The 22,769-nt window shown below is 41.5% G+C and overlaps 1 protein-coding gene across 2 annotated transcripts in view; it reads left to right on the top strand.

Annotated features, from left to right (window-relative positions):
* MTUS2 (microtubule associated scaffold protein 2) overlaps positions 1-22,769 on the top strand; it is a 289,486-nt gene that overhangs the window by 126,676 nt on the left and 140,041 nt on the right. For both annotated transcript variants that reach the window (XM_054015375.1, XM_054015376.1), the window contains exon 4: positions 15,577-15,738. In XM_054015375.1, coding sequence (XP_053871350.1) covers positions 15,577-15,738 — 162 coding nt within the window. The remainder of the gene's footprint in view (positions 1-15,576; positions 15,739-22,769) is intronic.

Raw genomic sequence — 22,769 nt, 5'->3', positions numbered from 1 at the left:
CTTTTGAATAGGAAGAACAAGACCAGGGCAAAAAGGAACAAGTAAACATTATGTCTGAGCTTTCTTTTAAGAAGCAGAAAAATTAAGTTATTTTGCTTATAAAAGTGTTAAAAATAGAACAATAAATTTAAAAAAAAGTCCATTTAACTTCTGTTGTTTAAGTGCAAGTTTTATTTCATGTACTTGTAAGAATTGTTGTTTGCAAACTATCTGCAATTTAACGTCTGTTTACTCACCGCAAAATATTATGCATCAAATGTTTTAGATTATTCTAGTTCATAGAAGCATAATTATATCTGCAACAAACTTTGAAAAACGTATTAAACTGGGTCACAGTGTTTAGCATTGCTGGTTTGCAAAGTAACCAGATCATGTTCAAAGGAATCTAATTAAAGCAATTGTTTTCAGCAAACATTTGATGGGGCAGATTTTCAACAGGTCCCATGGGAAAGTATATGCTTTCTCCCTATAAATAATAATCAGCTAAAGCACCAGTTTTGCTTTTGTTTTTTATTTTGCAGAGCTTTTCAAATTGCAGTTTTCTTCCAAGCACCTCCAAAGTGAAAGAACTTATTAAAAGAAAAATTCAGTTTGATTAAGGAAGTTGAAATGTTTTTTTGCGGGGAGGAAATGTTGTTGTTTAAATAGCAAAACTCTGTAAGCTTAATGTAGTCAGTTTCACTGTTGCAGAACCAAAAGCAGGGTATCTAGCATATGGGAAAATAAAACCTCTCACGGCTAAATAAACTGTCTGACAATTTGAGCCCTGGTGCATGACAAGATTTTTATCTACTTTTTATTTTAGTATTGTTGCCTCTATGGACTTTCTCTTCTATGACATTTTATTCTGTAAGTTTGCTAGAGATGGGTAGCTATTACAGATGGGCCTTAACTGTAAAATACAGATTCAGGTTCAGGTTTGGGGCCAGATTCACAAAGGTATTTAGACACCTAAAGATGCAGATAGGCACCTAATGGGATTTGCAAAAGCACCTACGCGAGTTAGGTACCTAACTCCCATTGACTTTCAATGGGAGTTAGGCACCTAACTCACTTGGGCACTGTAGTAAATCTCACTGAGTGCCTATCTGCATCTTTAATGGCCTAATTACCTATGTGAATCTGGCCCTGGGACTCCACATGCAAAAGTTGTGGGTCTTTGGACCTGGTTCAGGCTCATCCCTGCCATGTACTGGTTATGGAGGAAAACAGTGTTCACTGGTGTTCTCAGACATTTCTGCCACTAATGTAACTTGCAGTGTAACAGTTAAACAGGCCAGTCTCTTTCTTTTCTCCGTCCTATTTTTTCTCCAAGGGGGGGAGGGTGTTAAATACATTTTTCCCCAGTGAAGGGGAGCATGTGCACATTATGTAAACTCTGCCACTAAGGGTATGTCTAAACTGAAATTAAAAACCCGTGGCTGGCTTATGCCAGCTGACTCGGGCAAAGAGGCCATGTACTTGCGGTGTAGACATTTGGGCTCGGGCTGGAACCCGGACTGTCGGACCCTGCATGGTGGGAGGGTCTCAGAGCTCAGGCTCCAGCCCGAGCCTGAATATCTACACCACAGTTAAACAGCCCTGTGAGCCCAAGTCAGCTGTCATGGGCCAATCATGAGTGTCTAATTGCAGTGTAGCTGTACCCTTAGTGTTCCGGACATGGGTACATGCTAGCGTTATGTCTTACATACACCGGACAATGGTGATCTCAGTCTAACTCTTTATAATACCAGAAAACAGCTGTGTGCTCCCATTCCATCGGCACTCATGCAGCTCTAGCGCTTCCTTATTCATGAGCTATAGCACTATCTTCTGCTTCAGTCCAGGATTTTCAAGAGCAGGGGATACTTTGCAATTCTGGATCTGACCCCTAGGTGTTCCTTGATCTTCCCTCTTCCTGTCTCTCTCTCGCTCTTTCAAACAAACAATAGGTTAGGTGATGGCAGCAGCAACCCAGGAAGAGGCGGATGGCTGGCCTCTTGTGTTCCCAAAGTATAGGTGAGGCTCTTGTACATTCTGTTTGACGGGGGTGCACTCAGTACTGACTCTACCCATTATCAGCCTCTGGTTCAGAAGCCTCACTGCACACCCAGAGTTAATGAGGCTCCCAAACACAAATGGCAAAATCTGAGGTGGGTTGTACAAAGACCTTGTGCAATTAAAGCTACCATTTCTGTAGTGCATGCCACTCTATTGCAACGGCCTGTCTGCCGTACGTGGTCATACACTGCAATACAGATGAGGAGAAAGAAAGCATGATTGCCACTTTCAGAACGTAATGAGGTCATGGATTTTTCTCAGTGCTTTGACTGGTGCTTTGGTCCAAACAGCGTCTGAAGACTCATTATTTTGCCTCTGAGATTATCCAAATTCATATAGGGGAAGGAGGAAGATAACTATAGTACTTTGCACATATGTAACACAGGGAGTCAGTGGCACAGCCAGGATTAGAATACAGGTCTCCTGATCCCACTCAGAAGTCAGTTCACTATAGCAACATTTTCCTATCTGTGATCTGGCAGCATATCTCCTGTGTTCCTTCCTAAAAGAGTAATAAAAAAGAAATGTCATGGTGATAGTGAGGTGCCTGACAGAAAGTACAGTTTATGGAAGCTTCATTATGGGTAGCTGTCTCAAAAGATGGAATTAATAAAACCCGGTTAATTATCTGAAATGCACTTGTGGGCTCTCTACCCGACCACCCTTTACGTCCCAGGACATCCAGTCTGCCAGCTCCCTTCCCCATAACAATGTATGTAGCATCCCAGCATGCACTATTCTGCCTCACCGTGCCAAAGAGTGAAAAGAGACACGTGCGTGCTTGCTGTGTGATCTAGCAGGGTTCCATGTTTGCTGACATCATCAGCATCGTTCTGGGAGCTGGCAGGCAAGAACAGGACTGGATGTTACCGACCTAAAATGCTGACAGTCGTTAAGGTGCTGCTTGGCCCCTGTGCTAGTGTGGTGAGATGGGGCCGCCAGCACACATTGCTAAAACTGATGGAATTTAGTTAACTCCACTGGCAGGTCACTTTTACCAACGTCGTATCCTTTTAGCTGTACCCTTTCCCCACATCTGAAAATAAGGGATAGAAAACTTTTTGCCAATTCTCCTGATTATCACAATTTTTGATTATCCGATCTGGCCCTGGTCCCAATTAGATCGGATAAACGGGGTTCCGGTGCAAATTTAAAGCACATTTAATAAGCGACACTGGTACTTTCAGTAAAATGTAGTTAATTGTTAATATATGTTTTTATTTTTTCATAAAATGCAAAAAACTAAAGATTCTCTGTAAAAACGCAAATTCCACATTTTTCCTCATTTTTCAGTGGCTAACGGATATCTAGGATCCCTGCTGATCTCCTATTCTGTCAGTAATTCCCATCCATATCCCCAGAAGATGCATATAGCAGCTACTCCTCTTTCTTCGCAGTTAATAAAAGTAAACATTCTCACCCTCACCACATCTGTTTCTCAAAATATCTCATCAGACATTTCATCATGATGGTAATAACTTGAGGGCACTTCTTGTCAATTTGACCATAATCATATATTGGACTGAATAAATTCCTTGGGAAAGATTTTCAAAAGTGACCAGTACGTTTTGGTGCCTCAATTTTTGGGTGCCCAACTTGAGATACTTTAAAGAAGCCAGATTTTCAGAGTGTGGGTACTGAACACTTTCTAAAAATCTTTTCCTCCTTCCATGTGGCTTAAAAACAGTAATGTTAGATGATACAAGTCTAGGTTAGTGATCCAATTGATTGTCTCTGGTGACACGGAGTGCATGGCAGAGATACCACCAGGGTATGATCATTTCTGGAGGAGGTAGGTGCACCTGCCGTATGGTATGTGGATGCGGTTCAAAGTGGACCATATTTTCCCTGGGAGGGAAAAAGCCACTGGGGTCTTTACTTGGGTTCTCCATTAGATGTTTGTTCTGGATGTTGGCGTCCTTCTACCTTGCTTGCAATTGGGGTAGGTAATGACAATGTTATCATGGTTGAATGCACAACTACAAAATCAGGAATAACTGACTGGGTGATAGTACTGCTGAAAAAGAGCTGGGCCACAAATTGAATATGAGTCAACAATGTGATGCAGTTGCAAAAAACGTTAATATCATTCTGGATTGTATTAACAGGGATGTCATATGTAAGGAACAGTGGGTAATTGTCCCGTTCTACTCATTGGGTGAAGCCTCAGCTGGAGTACTGTGTCCAATTCTGGGTGCCACGCTTTTGGAAAGATGTGGACAAATTGGAGGGAGTCCAGAGCCGAGCAACAAAAATGATAAAAGATTTAGAAAAATTGACCCACGAGGAAAGGTTAAATGGGCATAGTCTTGAGAAAAGAAGACTGAGGGGGGACTCAAATATGTTCAGGGCTGTTATAAAGAGGACTGTGGTCAGTTGTTCTCCATGTCCACTGAAGGTAGGACAAGAAGTAAGGGGCTTCATCTGCAACAAGGGAGTTTTAGGTTAAATATTAGGAAAAACTTTCCAGCTATAATAGTAGTTAAGCTCTGGAATAGGCTTCCAAGGGAGGTTGTGGAATCCCTGTCGCTGACGCTTTTATGAACAGGTTAGACAAACATCTATTAGGGTAGGGCTAGGTTTATTTTATTCTGCCTCAGTGCAGGGGGCTGGACTTGATGACCTCTCAAGGTCCTTTCCAGCCCTGCATTTCTATGATTCTACAATTTTATGGTCTGCCTGGTATGGATTACAGCACAACCAATGTCATCTGAAAGTCACTCAGCAACATCCCAAGTAGAACAACAGTGGGGATAGTTTCTAAAAAGCAGGCCCCTTTACAAAATGCATATGTTCCGTTAAATGTGCCACTTGAAATGTAAAGCTCTTCTGTAAAGTATTAAGTTGCTTGTATTACATGCCATATGTGACTTTGTTTTGCCAGTTATGTAAATGAGCCCAAATTAAATGTGTTATATAACCCTGCTATACAGTCAGCAAGTTGTATGCATCTCTGCCACCAAAGTACATAGAAATTTTACCAAGTAATGAAATACTCACCTTGGTCAGCAATGTTTGTAACAAATACATAAGAAGGACCCTGGAGATGGGCCCAAGCCACAAAGTTTGGATCTAGATTTCAAGAACTCAGTGCTCAAAAAACCTGTACCATGTTTAGGTTGGGGTTTGGTCTTAGACCCATCTGCCATAGGGTATAGACCCCATTGTACCACAGCCACCAAGAGGTTAACAAGTAGGCTGCTCTTTCCTTAGCTGCTGGTAATTGCTGGGTCAGCAACTGCTGGGCGATTAGAAGGCTGCAGATTTGGATTGCTTGGTAAAATAGGCTGCAGCAAACAATGTGATTTCAAATGGCTCAATGTAAATCTATTCATCTAGGAACAAAGGATGTAGGCCATACTTACACAATGGGGGACTTTAACCTGGGAAGCAGTGACTCTGAAAAAGATGTGGGAGTCATGGTGGGTAATGAGCTGAACATGAGCTCCTAGTGTGATGCTGTGGTCAAAGGGGCTAATACGAGCCTTGGATGCATAAACAAGGGAATCTTGAGTTGGAGTAGAAAGGTTATTTTACCTCCGTATTTGGCACTGGTGCAACCACTGCTGAAATACTGTGTCCAATTCTGGTGTCTACAATTCAAGGACATTGATAAATTGGAGGGGGTTCAGAGAAGAGCCATGAGAATGATTAAAGGATTAGAAAACAGGCCGTATATTGATAGACTCAAGGGTGAAGGGGTGACTTGATACTGTCTGTTAGTAATTACATGGCGAAGAAATATTTAATAATGAGCTCTTCAATCTAGCAGAGAAAGGTATAACAGGATCCAATGGCTGGAAGTTGAAGCCAAATAAATTCAGACTAGAAATAAAGTGTACATTTTTAACTGTGAGAGTAGTTGACCATTGGAACAATTTACCAAGGGTCGTGGTGGATTCTCCATCATTGGCAATTTTAAAATCAAGATTGGATGCTTTTCTAAAAGATCTGCCCTAGGAATTATTTTGGGGAAATTCTGTGTAGGGTGACCAGATGTCCCGATTTTATAGGGACAGTCCCAATATTTGGGGCTTTGTCTTATATAGGCGCCTATTACCCCCCCTCACCGCCGTCACGATTTTTCACAGTTGTTATCTGGTCACCCTAGTTCTGTGGCCTGTGTTACACTGGAGGTCAGGCTAGATGATCACAGTGGTCCCTTCTGGCCTTGGAATCTATGGATCTGTGATCAAAGGAGAGGGGTGGCTGCCAGAGCGACTGAGGGACGACTCAGATGAGACTCTTTCAGTAGTAGACTGACAGGAAGCTGGCTAGGAAATCAGAGAGGGAGAATCAGAGAATATGAGCCTGGAAAAGACCTCCAGAGAGGCAAAGTAGGAAGCAGCCCTAGGAGGTAGCAAGGGAATGTAATGAACTGCTCCCAGCTGCTTAACACAGATTGCCTGGCTGGACCCCAGAGGAGTGGACGGGCCTGGTTTCCATATGATCCCTAGCAAAGGGGATAGGTACCCCCCCTTGGAGTGAAAGGGGTCAGAACTCTGCAGGGGCCTGATATTATGAACTCTTCATTAGGGTCATTGGGCTCCTTTTCTTTCCGACTCTATTGCCCTGGAAGAAAAGAGAGTGTAAATGACCCAGCCAGATAGAGGGAAGCCACCAGCAGAGGGCCAAATGACTCATTGCTGGAGTGGGGAAACTGAGGCAGAGTTGCCATTGTACTACCCGCAGCCATGAGGGGGTGCTGGGTGGCAATGGCACTGTTGACCTGAATTTATGGGCTTGTTTACTATGGCTCGCCACTGGTCTGATCAGAAGATATTTTAGGTTCTTGTCCCAATTCAGGTTACAGGGTTAGAGAATACAGAGAGTTCAATATCGTGTGAGGACTCTCGGGTTGTGTGGCAAGGACACTTACACTGAGGACAATACTAAATTGATAAGATCTTTATTAATATGAATGAAAGAACAATAAATGCTATTGAACACAGAGTCACAAAGAAGTAATACACTTCTATGACCCCTGATGGTAACATCTCTATTCTAAAAGACTACTTAAACTAGCATATTCACACCCTTCCCTGAAGGACCTGGTAGTAGGAGACAGAGGACCAGCCTCGTATCTGGCATGCCTGAGCCTTAAGTGTTGAGTAGCTAGGCTGTATTGGAAAGCTGAGCTGATAGCTTGATAGAAGATAGGAAAAAGCGACCACCCTGCATGGCTGTTTGCCCTTTTATAGGGTCCTACACTGCCTTAATCCAGGCCCAACCTACCAGGCCCAAATCTTATTTCCTCACCCAAATAAATCTTCGGGTACACTTACTCTAGGTTAACATGTTCTGACATATATTCTTATGTATTAATATCGATTATCTCATTCCCGAAACCATTACCCTTAGCCTTACTTCTGACTTCCACGTTCTGCGGTGTGCCCTGCGGTTACCAGTCTGTTCCAGACCTAAGGTAAACCGATTCAGTTCTTTGTTCGGTTCCCCATTCATTTCCCCAAAGTAAAGGGGGGCGACTGGTAGGCCATTTATCTATGCCAAAGGTTGCAAACACTCATACTGACTTGCTCTAGCTAATCATACAGGATATAGGCCTGTAGGTTGCTTGTGTTACAGCCACGAATAACCATGAATAACTATTATGAATAGTACATACTGGAATTCAACATAAACAAAACTCAAGAAAATAAGATGACTCAATAATACTAGGATGTGATAACAAAATAATATGAATCAAACCAATAAAGAAAACACATTATGCAATATAGCAAGCTAGCAAACTGGCTTTATGAGCGACAGCACCCCTAGGCACCATCTATATCAGTGGTTCTCAAACTTTTGTACTGGTGACCCCTTTCACATAGCAAGCCTCTGAGTGCGATCCCCCCTTAATAAATTAAAAATACTTTTTTATATATTTAACACCATTATAAATGCAGGAGGCAAAGCGGGGTTTGGGGTGAAGGCTGACAGCTTGTGACACCCCAGGTAAAAACCTGGTGACCCCCTGAGGGATCCCGACCCCCAGTTTGAGAACCCCTGATCTATATGGAGCTAAAATAATCATTATGTCTGCTTATACCACTCTCATTACTGAAGTATTTGAGGGCTTTACAATTTCCATCAAAGAAAGGCCCCAATCCTGCAAGATGGTCTGTGCAGGTGCAGAGGTCCATCTGCACAAACCATGTTGCAGGATCAGCACTTGATACATACAGTCGATGTTTTTCCTTCTTTATTTCTGTGTATGTCTATGTTGGGAAAGCCAAATAAATTATATAAACGTACACTTGTAAAATAGAAATAGAGTAACTGAAAGTGTTTCTCTTCTTGTGTTGCATTTCAATGGTTTAGAAACATACCAGACTTTTCAGATTAAACTGTGATATGTTTTATTAATGTGGGGCCAAGGTCAGATTTCCAGTTGTTCAGGAGCCCCAACTGGGCCTAAATTTTCAAAAAACTCAGCTCCAATTTAGGAACCAAAATTAGCGCTGGGTTTTCAAGGGCACTCAGCACCCCATTGTGATACCATGTGCTGACTGAGAGCTTTTGAAAATTTGGTTACTTATTTGGTGCCTAAATAGGTTGAGCTCTTTTGAAAATCAGATTCCAATGTTCAGTGTTGTGCTCTTTTTAAAATTCTGACCTGTGTGTGTGTGAATATCTGTAGACAAACAATATACTACAGTCATTATATTATACAGTTGCACTGGTAAAATATGTTAGTTTGTTTTAATGTGGAACAAAAGTACACTTTGAAGTCAGTAAAATAAAGTGCAATAATAAAAACATTTTCAACTAGGTTAAAAAAAATATTATGAATATCAGTCCTCATGCCTCTTGGTATGAACTGATCATGTGCTAGATTGGAAATCTGTCACCTCATCACTACTCTCAATGACCCATTACACAGTTGGCCTGATGCATTGTGGGATTTACACCTTTTTCTGAAATATCAGATATTGGCTGCTAGCAAAGGCCAATTAGCTGGACTAATAATCTGTTCTATAATGGTACTATGCTGGAACAAGGTTAACCCTTATGGACTAGTATGCATTCATATTATGTTTCTTGATCAATTATATAGCTTCAGATCAAGTGGAAATGTATGAAAGTGGATATGTAAAAAGAATTGTATGCATCAATAATTAAACAAGACTGAACTGAAAAGAAAACTGCTAAATTAATGCAATATGAAAGTGAACTGACAAATTATGCAGCTTATCATTAAAGTATACAAATTGATTGCCAAGGTATATGGAAGAAATCATAAGTAAAGAAGACAGCTTAATAATTAAAGTTCAGGAAAATGATCTAAGCTAGTGAAATATGTTGCTTGTATTTTTGTTTTAAATGTCACTGGCTTATTCACAATGGTTTAGGGATTTTCCTGCTCAGACTATTACTCAGAGCACCAGACATTGACTGTAAGTTATCATAACATCTTTTCTGTAATCTTTGAAACCTTATTATGTTGTACCTAGTGACCATCGTTACTGGATAAGAAGTATTTTCCTTCCCATTGAGTTATGCAGCATGTCACAGTACAACCATTTGTTGTTCTCTGACGTGGTCTCAATGGTTTGAGTCTTGCTTTTTGCATTTTCACATCTGCATGGTTTGACACTGTTATTTATTTGTGAAGAAGTCTCAAAGGACATCGTGGTTCTGGTCCAGTAACACTGCAGACATACCTTTCATTGGGAGGAGAAGGCTAGATTTTCCAAAGCTAACCACCATTATTCTCCTTGTAATTATTTGCAGGTACAATTTAGGTCAGTGGAGCATCTTAACACCTGGTCTGCACTGGGGGGGAAGGGGTGGGGATCAATCTAAGTTACGCAACTTCAGCTACGTGAATAATGTAGCTGAAGTTGATGTACTTAGACCTACGCACCACGGTGTCTTCACTGTGGTGAGTTGACGGCTGCCGCACCCCCATCGACTTTACCTGCGCCTCTCACGGAGGTGGAGTACAAGAGTCGATGGGAAAGTGCTTGGGGATCGATTTATCATGTCTAGACTAGACATGATAAATTGACCCCCGCTGGATCAATTGCTGCCCGCCGATTCGGCGGGTAGTATAGACATACCCTAAGCACCAGACTGGGTCCGCAAATAAAGTGTTTAAATGACCTGAGCTACACCCACAAATGCAAAACTGCACCTACAAATATTTGTTGTAGCAAAACTGTGGGCACCAAAGGATAACCTGGTAAAGCCCAGATAGAAAATCAGGCCAAAACGTTGCATGTGAATGTTCATCTTTAAATCATTCTGATGATCATGATTTTTCTCTGCTATCTATAGTCATCTCTACCCCTGACCTGCTGTGAGAATTTGAGCAAGTCACTTGACCCCTTTGTGCCTCATTTTCCCTATTTGTAAAGTACTTTGAGATATATGGATGACAAGTGCTATATAAGTGCTAAGTAGTGTTACTCTTTATTATGTGGTATCCTGCCTATAACAACTACACATACTTTTTATTGTTTTAAAACTTGACATCAAGTAGTGTCTGTGAAATGTTAATACAGAAGGGTTTCGGCTACTGCTCTGGATGGAGGTGAGAGCTTCACTGAACATGCATGTATGCAGACGCGTTCTCTGTGTTTCCCTCTTGGGTGTGATTATAGCTGCAGTAGGTAACTAACATTTCCCAGCTCACTGCCAGAACAGTTTGGCTACATCTACACTACAGGGGGGGGGTCGATTTAAGATACGCAAATTCAGCTACGCGAATAGCGTAGCTGAATTCAGCGTATCGCAGCCGACTTACCCCGCTGTAGGGACGTCGGCAAAATCAACCTCTGCGGCTTCCCGTCGACGGCACTTACTCCCACCTCCGCTGGTGGAATAAGAGCGTCGATTCGGGGATCGATTGTCGCGTCCCAATGGGACGCGATAAATCGATCCCTGAGAGGTCGATTTCTACCCGCCGATTCAGGCGGGTAGTGTAGACCTAGCCTTTTTTGATGCTTGACCTACTGTGAAGATCCGGAAACATACTCAGTTTAAGAGGCTTCACGCAGCTCATGAGACACTGAGCCATAGAAGAGGACTGGCTCCAAATGCTCTTGTACCTTCTCATGTTTTATTTATCAATAAATCAAAAAAGTTCAAAATATTGCCAGACACAGGCCTCTTTTTGACAGCTCCTGCCCAAGTTCTCTGACAGAAAGAAACTGTAGGACACTAAAAAATATAGATAAAGAAAAACAAATATAGATAAAGAAAGCTGTCACTATGCTAGCCCACTCACCATTGGCCAGTCTTGCATGCAAAATCTTCTGTGTCAAAATCTTCTGCACTGTTTACCGTTCAAGAATGGAACTTTGCTCAGACTTAGGTGTGGGCAAAGCAACATGTTCCCTTGGCAAAATGATTGAATTTCTTTCAAGTTAAACAAAGGATTTTTTTAAAATCCCAGTGACTTTTTTGCCTAAAAAATGTATGTGACTATTCATGCTTTTTAATTTTTTTTCATTTGGTATTTGGTAAATTAAAAAAAATAAATGTGCAAAAAAAACCTGCCGCTTTTAAAGGCTAACAGAAATCTAACCAATCTACTAACTGTGCTGCCAGGATGAGGGTAGGGAACTGTGAGGCGCACAGCCTGTTGTCTGTGTATCAGGCTGGGAACCTGGTTTTGGTTCACCGTTTCATTTAAATCCCTAGCCTACACTATTTGGCCCACCTCTGACCTTTCCATATATCCACATGCCCTGCACTGTAGAAGGATGGGTGGGGTGCAGCCATGACTTCCCAGATGGCTCACAAATCTGTTCATCTTCCACATGTTTTTCCACAGAAAGGGAAGAAGGAATCCTTAGGGATCAATGACTTGCAGTAAGGAGTCGATAACCAGGAGTGTAGCAGAAGGCCCTTAGCCACTCAGCACATTGTTAATACTCAGGAAGTGTTCTCCCCCAACGTCATCATGCTGGTCTATAATTAACAGGGCTGGCTCCAGGCACCAGCTTAACAAGCAGGTGCTTGGGGCGGCCAAAGGAGAGGGGCGGCACCTGCGGCATGGCAGGTCCCTCACTCCTGAACTGCTGCTGCTGATAGCGGGTTTTTTTTTTTTTTTGCTTGGGGCGGCAGAAATGCTGGAGCCGGCCCTGATAATTAAGAACAATATATGTGTATTTGTTTCTTTTATAGCACCCACGAGATGTGCCAGGTGCTTCACGGTAAGAGCTTAGCATCTAAGGCCATGTCTACACTAGCACTTATGTCGGCAAAACTTTTGTCACTCAGGGGTGTGAAAAAACCACCCTCCTGAGTGGCATAAATTTTGTCAGCATAAGCTCTAATCTGCACAGCGCTATGTCAGCAGGAGAGCGTCTCCTGCCAACATAGCTACTGCCACTCACTGAGCTGGTTTTATTATGTCAATGGGAGAGCTCAGCTGTATCAGTACAGCGGTTCCACTGTATGCTTGTAAGTGTAGACATGGCTTAAGTTTTACACATGACACAACAATTGAGGGCAAAGTATAAAGAGGAGTGGGCAAGGAAGGATGGAGGTTACAGCAAAGTAATCCTGTGGAAACACCTTTCATGCATCTACACATCTTGCTGTTTCTGTATATTCTTTTTAGTAAAAAAATAAGGAATAGGAAGATTTTAAGAGAGCAAATAATATTGAGTCACTCATTAGCTATAGATGGAAACGTGCTGTCATGACTGACTGAAAATTGTTAGGTGAGGAGTCATCACGTTATCTAATTTGCTTCCGCGAGGTAAGTGGCTGCACTGAGTTAAATGAAACTATTATTCTCCTCTCAGGAGGTGAGGAGTAGTGGGGTTTAATTTACTCTCTGCTTTAGAATGTTAGCTTAAAAGAAAAGAAAAATTTCGGAAATGTATGTAGCAAGCTGGAATTCCAGCCCTGCTGCTCTAATGATTGGAACAATGAGGGCCCAATCCTGTCCCCAGTGACATCAGTGGGAACAGCCTTGAGATTATGTAAACATATGTGTGTCTGTGCACACATGTATTCCCACACACATTCACATGTGTATAGACGTCATATTTGGGTAAACAGCAAGATGAAATGTATTGTTCCTTAAGTAAAACAATGGCCTCAGCGTGGTACATTGGATCTATAAATCTTGCCATTCAACTTGACATCCTCAAGAATTCAGTATCTCCTTATTAAAAGATGAATAACGGAACAAATAATTTAAAAAATTCTGAGGGTATTTGCTCCTCTTCTGTTCTATTATCTGCACAACTGTGTATGTGACAGGAAATGTCCATAGGCATTAACATCACTCTCCAGGTACTGGGCATTTCTGGATACCTGGTATATGATCACATCACATTTCAGGTGGCTTTCCACTCAGCCTGTAATGATCCTTTAATTATTGGCCCTATTCCTTTGTGTTTCAAAGGGCAAGGCTTTTTGTTGCCAGCTGCACTTCACACTAAAAAACCTGGGGGGGGGGGTGGAAATATATATATAAAATTTGTAATGCAAGATCTCTCTCAGAATAGATTATATAGCTTCCCCTGGCATCTCATGCTTCAGACAGAAGAATTGCTTCCATGCTGGAAGCTAGCCAGATTTCTAAATTGAAATATTCTCTGTATAATAAATTTTACATAAGAGAATAAAAGATAGACATATGAGGCTTCAGTAAAAGGACATTTGAGCTGTATATCTCTGCAAATAACAAGAAATATTTCCTCTTGAGGTAATTCCTATACTTAAAAAAAATCATCCCAAATCAGCTAGGTGAGCACATTTCAAAGAACAGTTAATAATTTTAGCAGCATGTGGTTAAATGATTAAATGAGAGCATGGCCAATAAAATATCACTAACGTCCAGGAGAGCCTTCAGCATGCACACATGCCGTGGACATTACACAGGTTGGGCCAAATTTCCTGGTGGTGTAACTTCATTGAAGTCAGTGGAGTTCTGCCAGCAGAGAATTAGCTCCATAATCTTTAACGTTTGTTAAACTGGTGAAAAATTCCTGTAATTCTGAAGCAACACAACTGTGTAATGTATTAGGGATATTATGTGCATGGATGCTACATGCTTGTGGTTTTTCTGCTCCCATTCCGATACAGTAGATGATTTAATTTGAATTTGTAATGTAGCTGGTTATTTGAGTAAAGGTCAAATGTGTTTGTAGTATGCAGTGTAGTTGCAGCGGTGTCTGTCCCAGGATGTTAAAGAGACAAGGTGGGTGAGGTAATATCTTTTATTGGACCAACTTCTGTTGATGAGAGAGACCAGCTTTTGAGCTACACAGAGCTCCTTCTGCCTTTCCTATACCTGAAGAAGAGCTCTGTGTGGATCAAAAGCTTGTCTCTCTCACCAAGAGAAGTTGGTCCAATAAAAGATATTACCTCACCCACCTTGTCTTTTAAATGTGTTTGTAGCAATTCATGTAGACTTTAGGCACACTCCTTTAACTTAAGATCTGCACACAAGCCACCTTAAAGGGACAGTAAACCTTAAGGTATTTTTTCAAAGCTGGGTGATGCAGTTTTTCCTTTTATCAGAAAAGGTGCTTTTCTTTTTGAAACATGCACCTTTTTTATAACAGATCCTAAGATGTTCAGAAAGAAAATGAAAAGAATCTCTTTATGCATGAATAAGAAGCCTACATCTTAAAAAGACTGAAGACTTTGGCATGCTAGCTATTTTAATAATGTTATCATTTCCCTACAGGCCATACCTAAATAACATTTTATTCCTCTCTGTTTAAAATAATGAAAATAAAATTATAGCCTTTCTGTGAAATTCTGTCTCTTTTTTGCCAGTGTCTGTGCTCATTTTTCAAGCACATGCTTCATATTTCTGCAAATGTTCAAGTCCAAACATGCGGTAATCTCTCACTCCACTTAGGCTTTCTACTTAATAGATAAGACACTCCACTGTTACTTTTTTAAATGTAGAAAAAACTGATTTCCTTATATCTGCAAGGAGCATGGGATGTGATTATTTCTTAGGTGGCAAATACAGGAAAGCCAAATGAACACATACAGGGGTTTTGAAAGGTCTGTATCAAATGGAAACCTTGGCAACCTTAGATTAAATATGAGAATGTGATTGAAAAGGATTTGCTGATTAAAGCAGATTTTTCTTTTCATGTTCTCATTCAAATTTCTGTATAAGATCAGAAGAATTGATTGTAACAAACCCTTGCTGATTAAGGACTCGATTCTGCAAGGTGCTAAGCCTTCTGGCTCTGATCTTACATACCAGAGGCACTGCTTACTAATATCGGTGGCTCCATGCACAGTAGTCAAGCAAAAATGCTTACAGTAGTAAGCACTAAGGAGGCCGGTAGTAAGTGCTATCAGAATCAGGCCCTAAAAGCAGCCTAGACTTAACATAATAGAAATTCAGTGTTGGGAATCCTTTACCTGTGAATAACCGGTTGCATTGGGAGAAATAGACGTGTAACAGAGCCATTATTCCTCTGAGTAATGAGGAGAATATGCCTTTATAGGTTATATTGTAAACATGAGTTCAGTCTATGCTCCAGAACTTACATACATTTTTTATGAAGTTATAATTAGTGCAATTTTGGCCTCCTGCAGGTTCAAACTTTGGCAGTGAAGAGCAAACCCCTCCTAAGGCATCTGTGCCTTCTAAAGATTTACCCAAGGGGACCAGTAGGACTGCACTGCAGGTATCAACCAGCACAGCAACTCCCCGCAGGAGTTTACTTCCAGCACCGAAAACTACCATAACACCTGCTGGTAAGTTTTTCAAGCTTGTGTATTCAAGTCACCGTCTGCATTACCCAAGTTATGTTTAAATAATATTAATATGCTTTATTTTTTACGTGGTTACCTTTCACATGGCTCTGAGACATGTCACCAAAACTGATCTGATTTTGATTCCATTTGCCGCTAAGGTGCCATGGTCTATTTGAACCACAGTCAGTGGCACATGGGTAGTCTTGTTTTGCAAACTTAAGAATGTCTGGAGTTGAAGGCTTTCAGTGCTGCTGGCTGCACATGCCACAGATTCGCTGTGTACAGTATTCATGTTCATTAAAATATCCACAAAATGGCCTTTTGAAAACACGAAACTTCTCTAGAGACTGAATGCTTCCTTTGAGAAGAGAATTCATTGTGAAGTATATTTCCAAGGACAAGAACATGGCATTCCAGAACCAAGGAACTCACAACATTTTCACTTGGGGGAGGGAAAGAAAAGAAAAAAGCAACCAGGGTAAAAAGTCCTGGGAATTCTGGTTCCTAATCCTTCCAGTAACTAAACCCTCCTTCAAATCCATCAAGACTGATTTCTTCAAATAGTTCTACAACAATTATTCCCTAACAGTACTGGCCTTAACCCAGAAGAATTTAATGAGTGAAGAGGGAATGAGCAGAAGTGAATGTTCTTAAAATATATCAGAGGGGTAGCCATGTTAGTCTGAATCTGTAAAAAGCAACAGAGGGTCCTGTGGCACCTTTAAGACTAACAGTTAGTCTTAAAGGTGCCACGGGACCCTCTGTTGCTTTCTTAAAATATAATTTCTTTAAATATAAATGTGAATTAAATGTTTGATCAAGTATCAAAACACTCAAAGCAGGAATTAGCCACTTTTTTAGAAATAAAAAAGAAAAGGCATCATCTTCTTTATCGAAGTGTTTGCTCTATTATATGCCATCAGCTTTCCAATGAAATAATCCATGTATTACTGTAATACTGATGGCTCTTCTTTTTTTAAGTCAAAAGCATCGATATTTTTGCATAATAAATTGAATTTTTTTTTTGCCATGGTTCATACAGTGACTTCACTGGGACTCCTTGCATAGAAAGGAACTGCTCAGTGGGTGTATGGGTGAAGAATCCGACCCTACATGATTAACTTTTAAGATTATGATGCCGTTACTTATGCTGAATAGTACCTTACTTCATGAGTAACCCCCTAAAGTCAGTGGGATTACTAAACAGAGTAAAGGTATCAAAATCTGGCTTTAAATGATTCACATTTCTAGGTAAATAAACTGAGGGGGCGGGTAAGTATATACTCACTAGTAACATTTTCTTGTTGTTTCACTCACAGGTAGATTTTTCTTTTTCTTTAGTCTTTGTTCTTCTAAATGTTTCACGTTAAGATGCAGCTGGAACAGAGCTCTTCTTGAGATGAACCTATTTCTCATCTTTCTGAAAGTACCTCAACATAGAGACTAGCCCTGAAATCCCTTACTCACAGGAGTAATCTTTGCTCATGGGACAATAATACCAATGAAGCAGCATGTCAGAATGAGAATTTGAAGGCTCTGGGTCATATTTTGTAATTTTGAGGATGTATTTGATCCAAACCATTATAAGGGTGTAGCTGAGTCAAAGTCACCTCAAATCTATGGCAATGAACAAATGTATATGGACAGACCGGGCCTGGAGTTTTCAGCATCTTTATCTCGAAAGGTTTCCTTAGGGGTGAAAGCAAACTTAATGTTCCAGCCAATTAAACGTTCTTAGGATGGTGTATTTTGATGGTGTAATGCGGCTAATGTGAGCTAACTCCACTTGAAGTGTACTGGATTTATCCTACAGGGAACTGGACAAGAAAAGCCTTTCTCCAAAGCCAAGCAGTTTTTCAGAGCAGCTTGCTATTGCTCACACCAAATCAGAAATTGGAGGCGGGAGATTCTCTAATGGCTCCCCTGCTCTCTCTCCTGCCTCTGCTTCTGGACAGATCATACTTCTGATTGCCCACTGCACGCTTGTCCCTTGAACTCCTTATTGGTTTCCCTGTTGCCTCCCAAGGAAAAGATGCCTCACTGACTTCCCACTGTTGGGCTCCCCCCTCTGCTAAGACTCTCCATTGATTTTCTGATGCCTCTGCTTCTTCCTTCCCTAAACCTTCTTCTATCTGTTAACACTGCCTGCTGCTATATTACAGGATGCCTTAAGCCTACCCACATCACAACCTCTTCATCCTCTCAGGTGTTGCTCCTCCTGATACGTGCTGGGTAGTTGCTTGTAGAGTCAAATGCACAAGGCAATGCACAGATCCAAGACATCCGCTCGGCTACATAACATTGATGCTGAGTTGACTGAAGTCACAACAAAGCTTTCTTGCCATTAAGCCCAAACCATTGTCACCCAAACAGACAAGGGTTCAGTTATGGCAAACAAGAGTAGAGAATGACCCTCTACCCTATGTGCTCTGGCTCCCACTAGTCGAGCACCTACCACCCAGTGCAGATCAACCCTGGACTTCCCTTAATCAATAGCGCACTGGAGTTGGCCCGGTCTAGAGAAGTGATGATCAAGTGGGGCTATATCACTGGCCCTGGTACATGTGGCTGCGGCAGAGAGCCTCAAAATACGAAGCATCTCCTGTGATGCCAGCTGCTTGAGTGTGATGCTCTTCCAGTGACCTGGCGAAGTGCAATGATTAGGCAATGGCATGCGCGTGGATGTGTCAGAAAGCAGTATGAGGACATGACAAGACAAATCCTTAAACCTGACTCCCTGTTATCTGTCTCAGAAGGACAAAATGAGCATTACCCATTTGGTATTTTCCTTCAGGACATATGGCGTGGTTGGGCCATCTCTTTAATGACATGATCTTATATAAGAGGTAAATATTATAATCCATCATGGCCAAAATAGGAAATACTCTGTATGCATGTGAGAATGTCCATTTTGCCGTGACTAGTGATAACAGTTTAGGCCCAATAGCAGAGAATGTTACTTATATTAGAATCCCTGTCCTACAGATTTTAGCCCTGATTCAGCAAAGCACTTAAACATCTACTTATGTCCGATTGGAATCAATATGATTTAAGCACATGCTTAAAGTTAAGCATGTGATTAAGTACTTTGACTATTCAAGGCATTTGAGATTATATGTGAAAAATGCAGTGGGAGCACCAGTTCACCAAAAATCTTTAGTTTCCATCAGAGAGATAAGTTGGGTGAGGTCGTATCTTTTATTGGAGAAAAGTTCTCTTCGTGAGAGAGAAGCTTTCGAGCTACACAGAACTCTGGGAAAGGTACTCAGGGTGTCACAGCTAGATACAAGGTGGAACAGATTGTTTAGCATAAGTAGTTAATACATATTTCAAGGGGAAGTGGCCTGTTAACACCTCCCCAGTCATGACGGGGGTGGTGAAGAAGAAGAAACATGGGAGGGGGATTAGTGAGTTATAATTTGTTGTAATAAGCTTTAAATCCAGTGTCTCCATTCAGTCCATGATTTTTAGTGTCTAGCACAGTTATGAATTTAAACTCCCAGGTTTGTCTTTTGAAAGTGTTGTGCAGGTTTCCTTTAAGGATGAGGCCTGAAAGGTCAGATATAGAGAGATTGCTTTGTGAAAAGTGTTCCCCCACAGGTGATACTGTGGTTTTGGCTTTTATCATTTTTCTGTGTGAGCTCATTCACGAGCATAGTGATTGTCTGGTTTCACCCACGTAGTTGTTGGGCCATTTAGTGCACTGGATGAGGTATACCGCATATTGTGATAGGCATGTTGCAGGACCTGTGGCTCTTGAAAGATGTATTGTGGTGGTGTTGATCATCATAGTAATGGAGATATGTTCACAGGTTTTGCATCTGTTGTTTGGATGGGGTCTGGTGCTGCTTTGAGCTGGTATGTCCTGGTGTCTGGGGAGCTTGCTTCTGATGATGAGATGATGAACTGGGAGGGTTGTTTGAAGGTCAGAAAAGGAGGTTCAGAAAATAATTCTTTCAGGATGTGGTCCCCATCGAATATGGGTTGTTACTGTTTGATAATACCCCGTATGGGTTCCAGTGTGGGGTGGTAGGTGACAACTAGGGGTGTGTGGTCAGGGGGATTCATTCTGTACCGAAGTAGGTTCTCTTGGGATATTTGGGTGGCGTGATCCATGATGCAATCTACTTCTCTGGTGGCATGTCCTGGTCTGGTGAAGGTGGTTTTAAGTGTGTTAAGGTGTATGTCCCAGACTTTCTCCTTGGAGCATATTTTGTGATATCTGAATGCCTGGCTGTAGAGAACAGATTTCTTAGTGTGTTTACTGGATTTGTGAAGTTAGGCCAATTGCCCTCATCAACATGCCCAAATCAGTTGCCACCATTCCCCAGCTCAAAACCAATCCATTATCCATGTCCCTCACTGCTTTCTCTCCCAGACGTACTGTTGTTAATGTTGAGCAGCACGTCCATAGTGCAGTCACTTACACTGCGCCACGGACACAAGGTCTTAGACACAGATAACTGTGCCGCTGAGTGAGTCTGTGTCAGATAGGATGATACCCTGTGTGGCCTGAAATATAGGAAATTAGTAAAGATCTACTGTTCATGTGCAGGGAATGTGTGGCCCTGGAAAGCCCTTACACAGCCAGGCCTGGCACAGTCAGACCTGCCTGGTGGGCAGAGGAAGGACTGGGATAAGCAACTACACCCTTGGCGGCATGTTTTAATGTATGGAAATGTGAATGATCTTCATGTGGATCTTTTTGGCAGCACTTAATGGGGCCCATTTCAGGGGCAAAAGACGGACATGTCTGCAGCCCCTATGGAAATATTCAAGTGTAAGAACATCTGGAGATTTATCTTCTGGAAACTCCAGTGCCCCCCTCCCCACGAGGATGATTTGTTGTTTTCTCTGGTATTTAATAGTCTATTATAGAAGAAAAATAACTCTCTTGGATCTTTGATTTGGTTTTACTGTGTGTATTACTGCTTTTCATACCTGAAGGACTAAAACGTCTGTTGAATCTCACTACATCTGAAGCAGCAGCTGAAAAATATCAGGCCATTATAAAACTTGGGACCATTAAAAGAATGCCTCCCATTTCCCTCACCAAAGAACCATTGTTTGGCTAATTGCTTTGTCTCGTCTCACTATTTTATTACAAGACTGGATGTGTCATTTTTAAATCTTAGTGTGTCTGATTCAAAGGGCTTGTTCCTGTCTTTGTGCTCCCCAATGGTACCTGTTGGTGTTTTGGTTGTCTATGTAGCATATCACATTATTTGGGTTGTTGTACAGCAATCTGATACTCTCTGACTGATCAAGTATCAGAGGGGTAGCCGTGTTAGTCTGAATCTGTAAAAAAGCAACAGAGGGTCCTGTGGCACCTTTGAGACTAACAGAAGTCGTGGGAGCATAAGCTTTCGTGGGTAAGAACCTCACTTCTTCAGATGGAAGAGAGTACTTCCATCTGAAGAAGTGAGGTTCTTACCCACGAAAGCTTATGCTCCCAGTACTTCTGTTAGTCTCAAAGGTGCCACAGGATCCTCTGTTGCTTTTCTCTGACTGATTCTTCCTGCTCACATTTTGTTTCCTACTGTGTGACTATTAACATCACTTATTGACTGAGCACTGTCATTGCACTGCACATACAGAGAGGAAGACACAAGGCTCAATGCTGAGTCCCACTGTGGCCCTTTTATGCTGCTCTGGGGGCACAAAGATGCCGTGACCAGCCAATTGGGGATTTCCCCTACATAAGAGGAATTTGTTGCACTCTGGCAATCCACAACTGTCAGGTAGTCCATTAGAGGCTGGTGAAGCCTGGCTATAGCTTAGAACAGCCTTGATGCTGCTCTAACTGCTTGGGGGTCCACAGTGGCTTCCCTGCCCCTGCCCCCGCAAAACCAGGGAGCCACAACCAGCTCCCCCAATTCCGGTTGCATCAAGCAAAGACTGGATACAACAATGGGTTGAACCCACTATCTCTACCCTAAAGCTCTTATATTCTAAATTAGGCAAGGCAGTACAGTTCAAACAATTAACTCTTTCCCCTGTTTTATTTCTGAAGCAAAATAAATGTGCAAAGTGGGGAAAAAGCAGCTACATTTTGCAAAAAGATATAATAGACCCTGCTAAATAGGTGCAGTTGGCAGGTGCTGTATGTTACGGTTATAATGCATAACATGGGCAGGAACAAAAGCAAATATGTGCAGTTCAGTTGTCTTATTGTATTTTTGTAAGAGCCAAAGTATCAGCAGGTGCATCTATGTACTGGTCATAAATTTCTTTTTATGAGAACAGTGTTCCAGTTCCTCACAATGCTAAATATTTTATGGAGATAAAGGACAAAATAAACAAAGGAATGAGAAATAGAAGTATATTAGCACAAGTCTGATTCTAGCTACCATACCAGAATCTATGCCTGCAGTCTATAGATCCTTATGCAATATGGAGCCACCTACAAGGTAATCTCCTCTTTTTATGTTCTTAGTTATTGGCACTTCTCTTCGTTCAGTCCACTTCAGCATCTTCTTGTCAGTTCTTCCCATCTCCTAAATGATAAAGTACTAAAATATCTTTGTGAAATTAAATTCTTTATTAAATTGGGAGGAAAATGCTAAAGATGACCTAGAAGGGAAAAAGAGGACAGTGAAGGGTTCATATTACTTTGGGGTTTTCTGGTCCCAGACAAACAAAACTTTATTACAAATGGTCTTTGATGTTGTGTCAGGTTTGATATTTTAAACTTGACAGAGGAAAGTGTCTGAGTGTCTAAATGCAGACTGAAAAGACTATCCTTCAAAAGGACATCCTATAGTCCAGAGACAGTCTGAAGTTTCCAAGTGTTTATGGCACATTGAGACATTGCAAAGTGCAAAGAATAATGGCTAGCGTTGGTTGAAATTCTGCTCTGGGCAAATCTTTATTGGCACTGTAGCTTCACCTCATTTATCAATGGACATCAAAGAATGGCAGACTAAAAAGGATAGGGGAATGCGGAGGTAAAATCAGTGTTTAAAAATGTTTGAAGAAGTCATTAAAGAATAATCTATCCCACCCTCTCACTTTCGGTCACTGACATGTCA

Source organism: Malaclemys terrapin, chromosome 1 (genome assembly GCF_027887155.1).
Source record: "Malaclemys terrapin pileata isolate rMalTer1 chromosome 1, rMalTer1.hap1, whole genome shotgun sequence".
Lineage (NCBI taxonomy): Eukaryota > Metazoa > Chordata > Testudines > Emydidae > Malaclemys > Malaclemys terrapin.
This window is presented reverse-complemented; position numbering and strand designations above follow the sequence as displayed.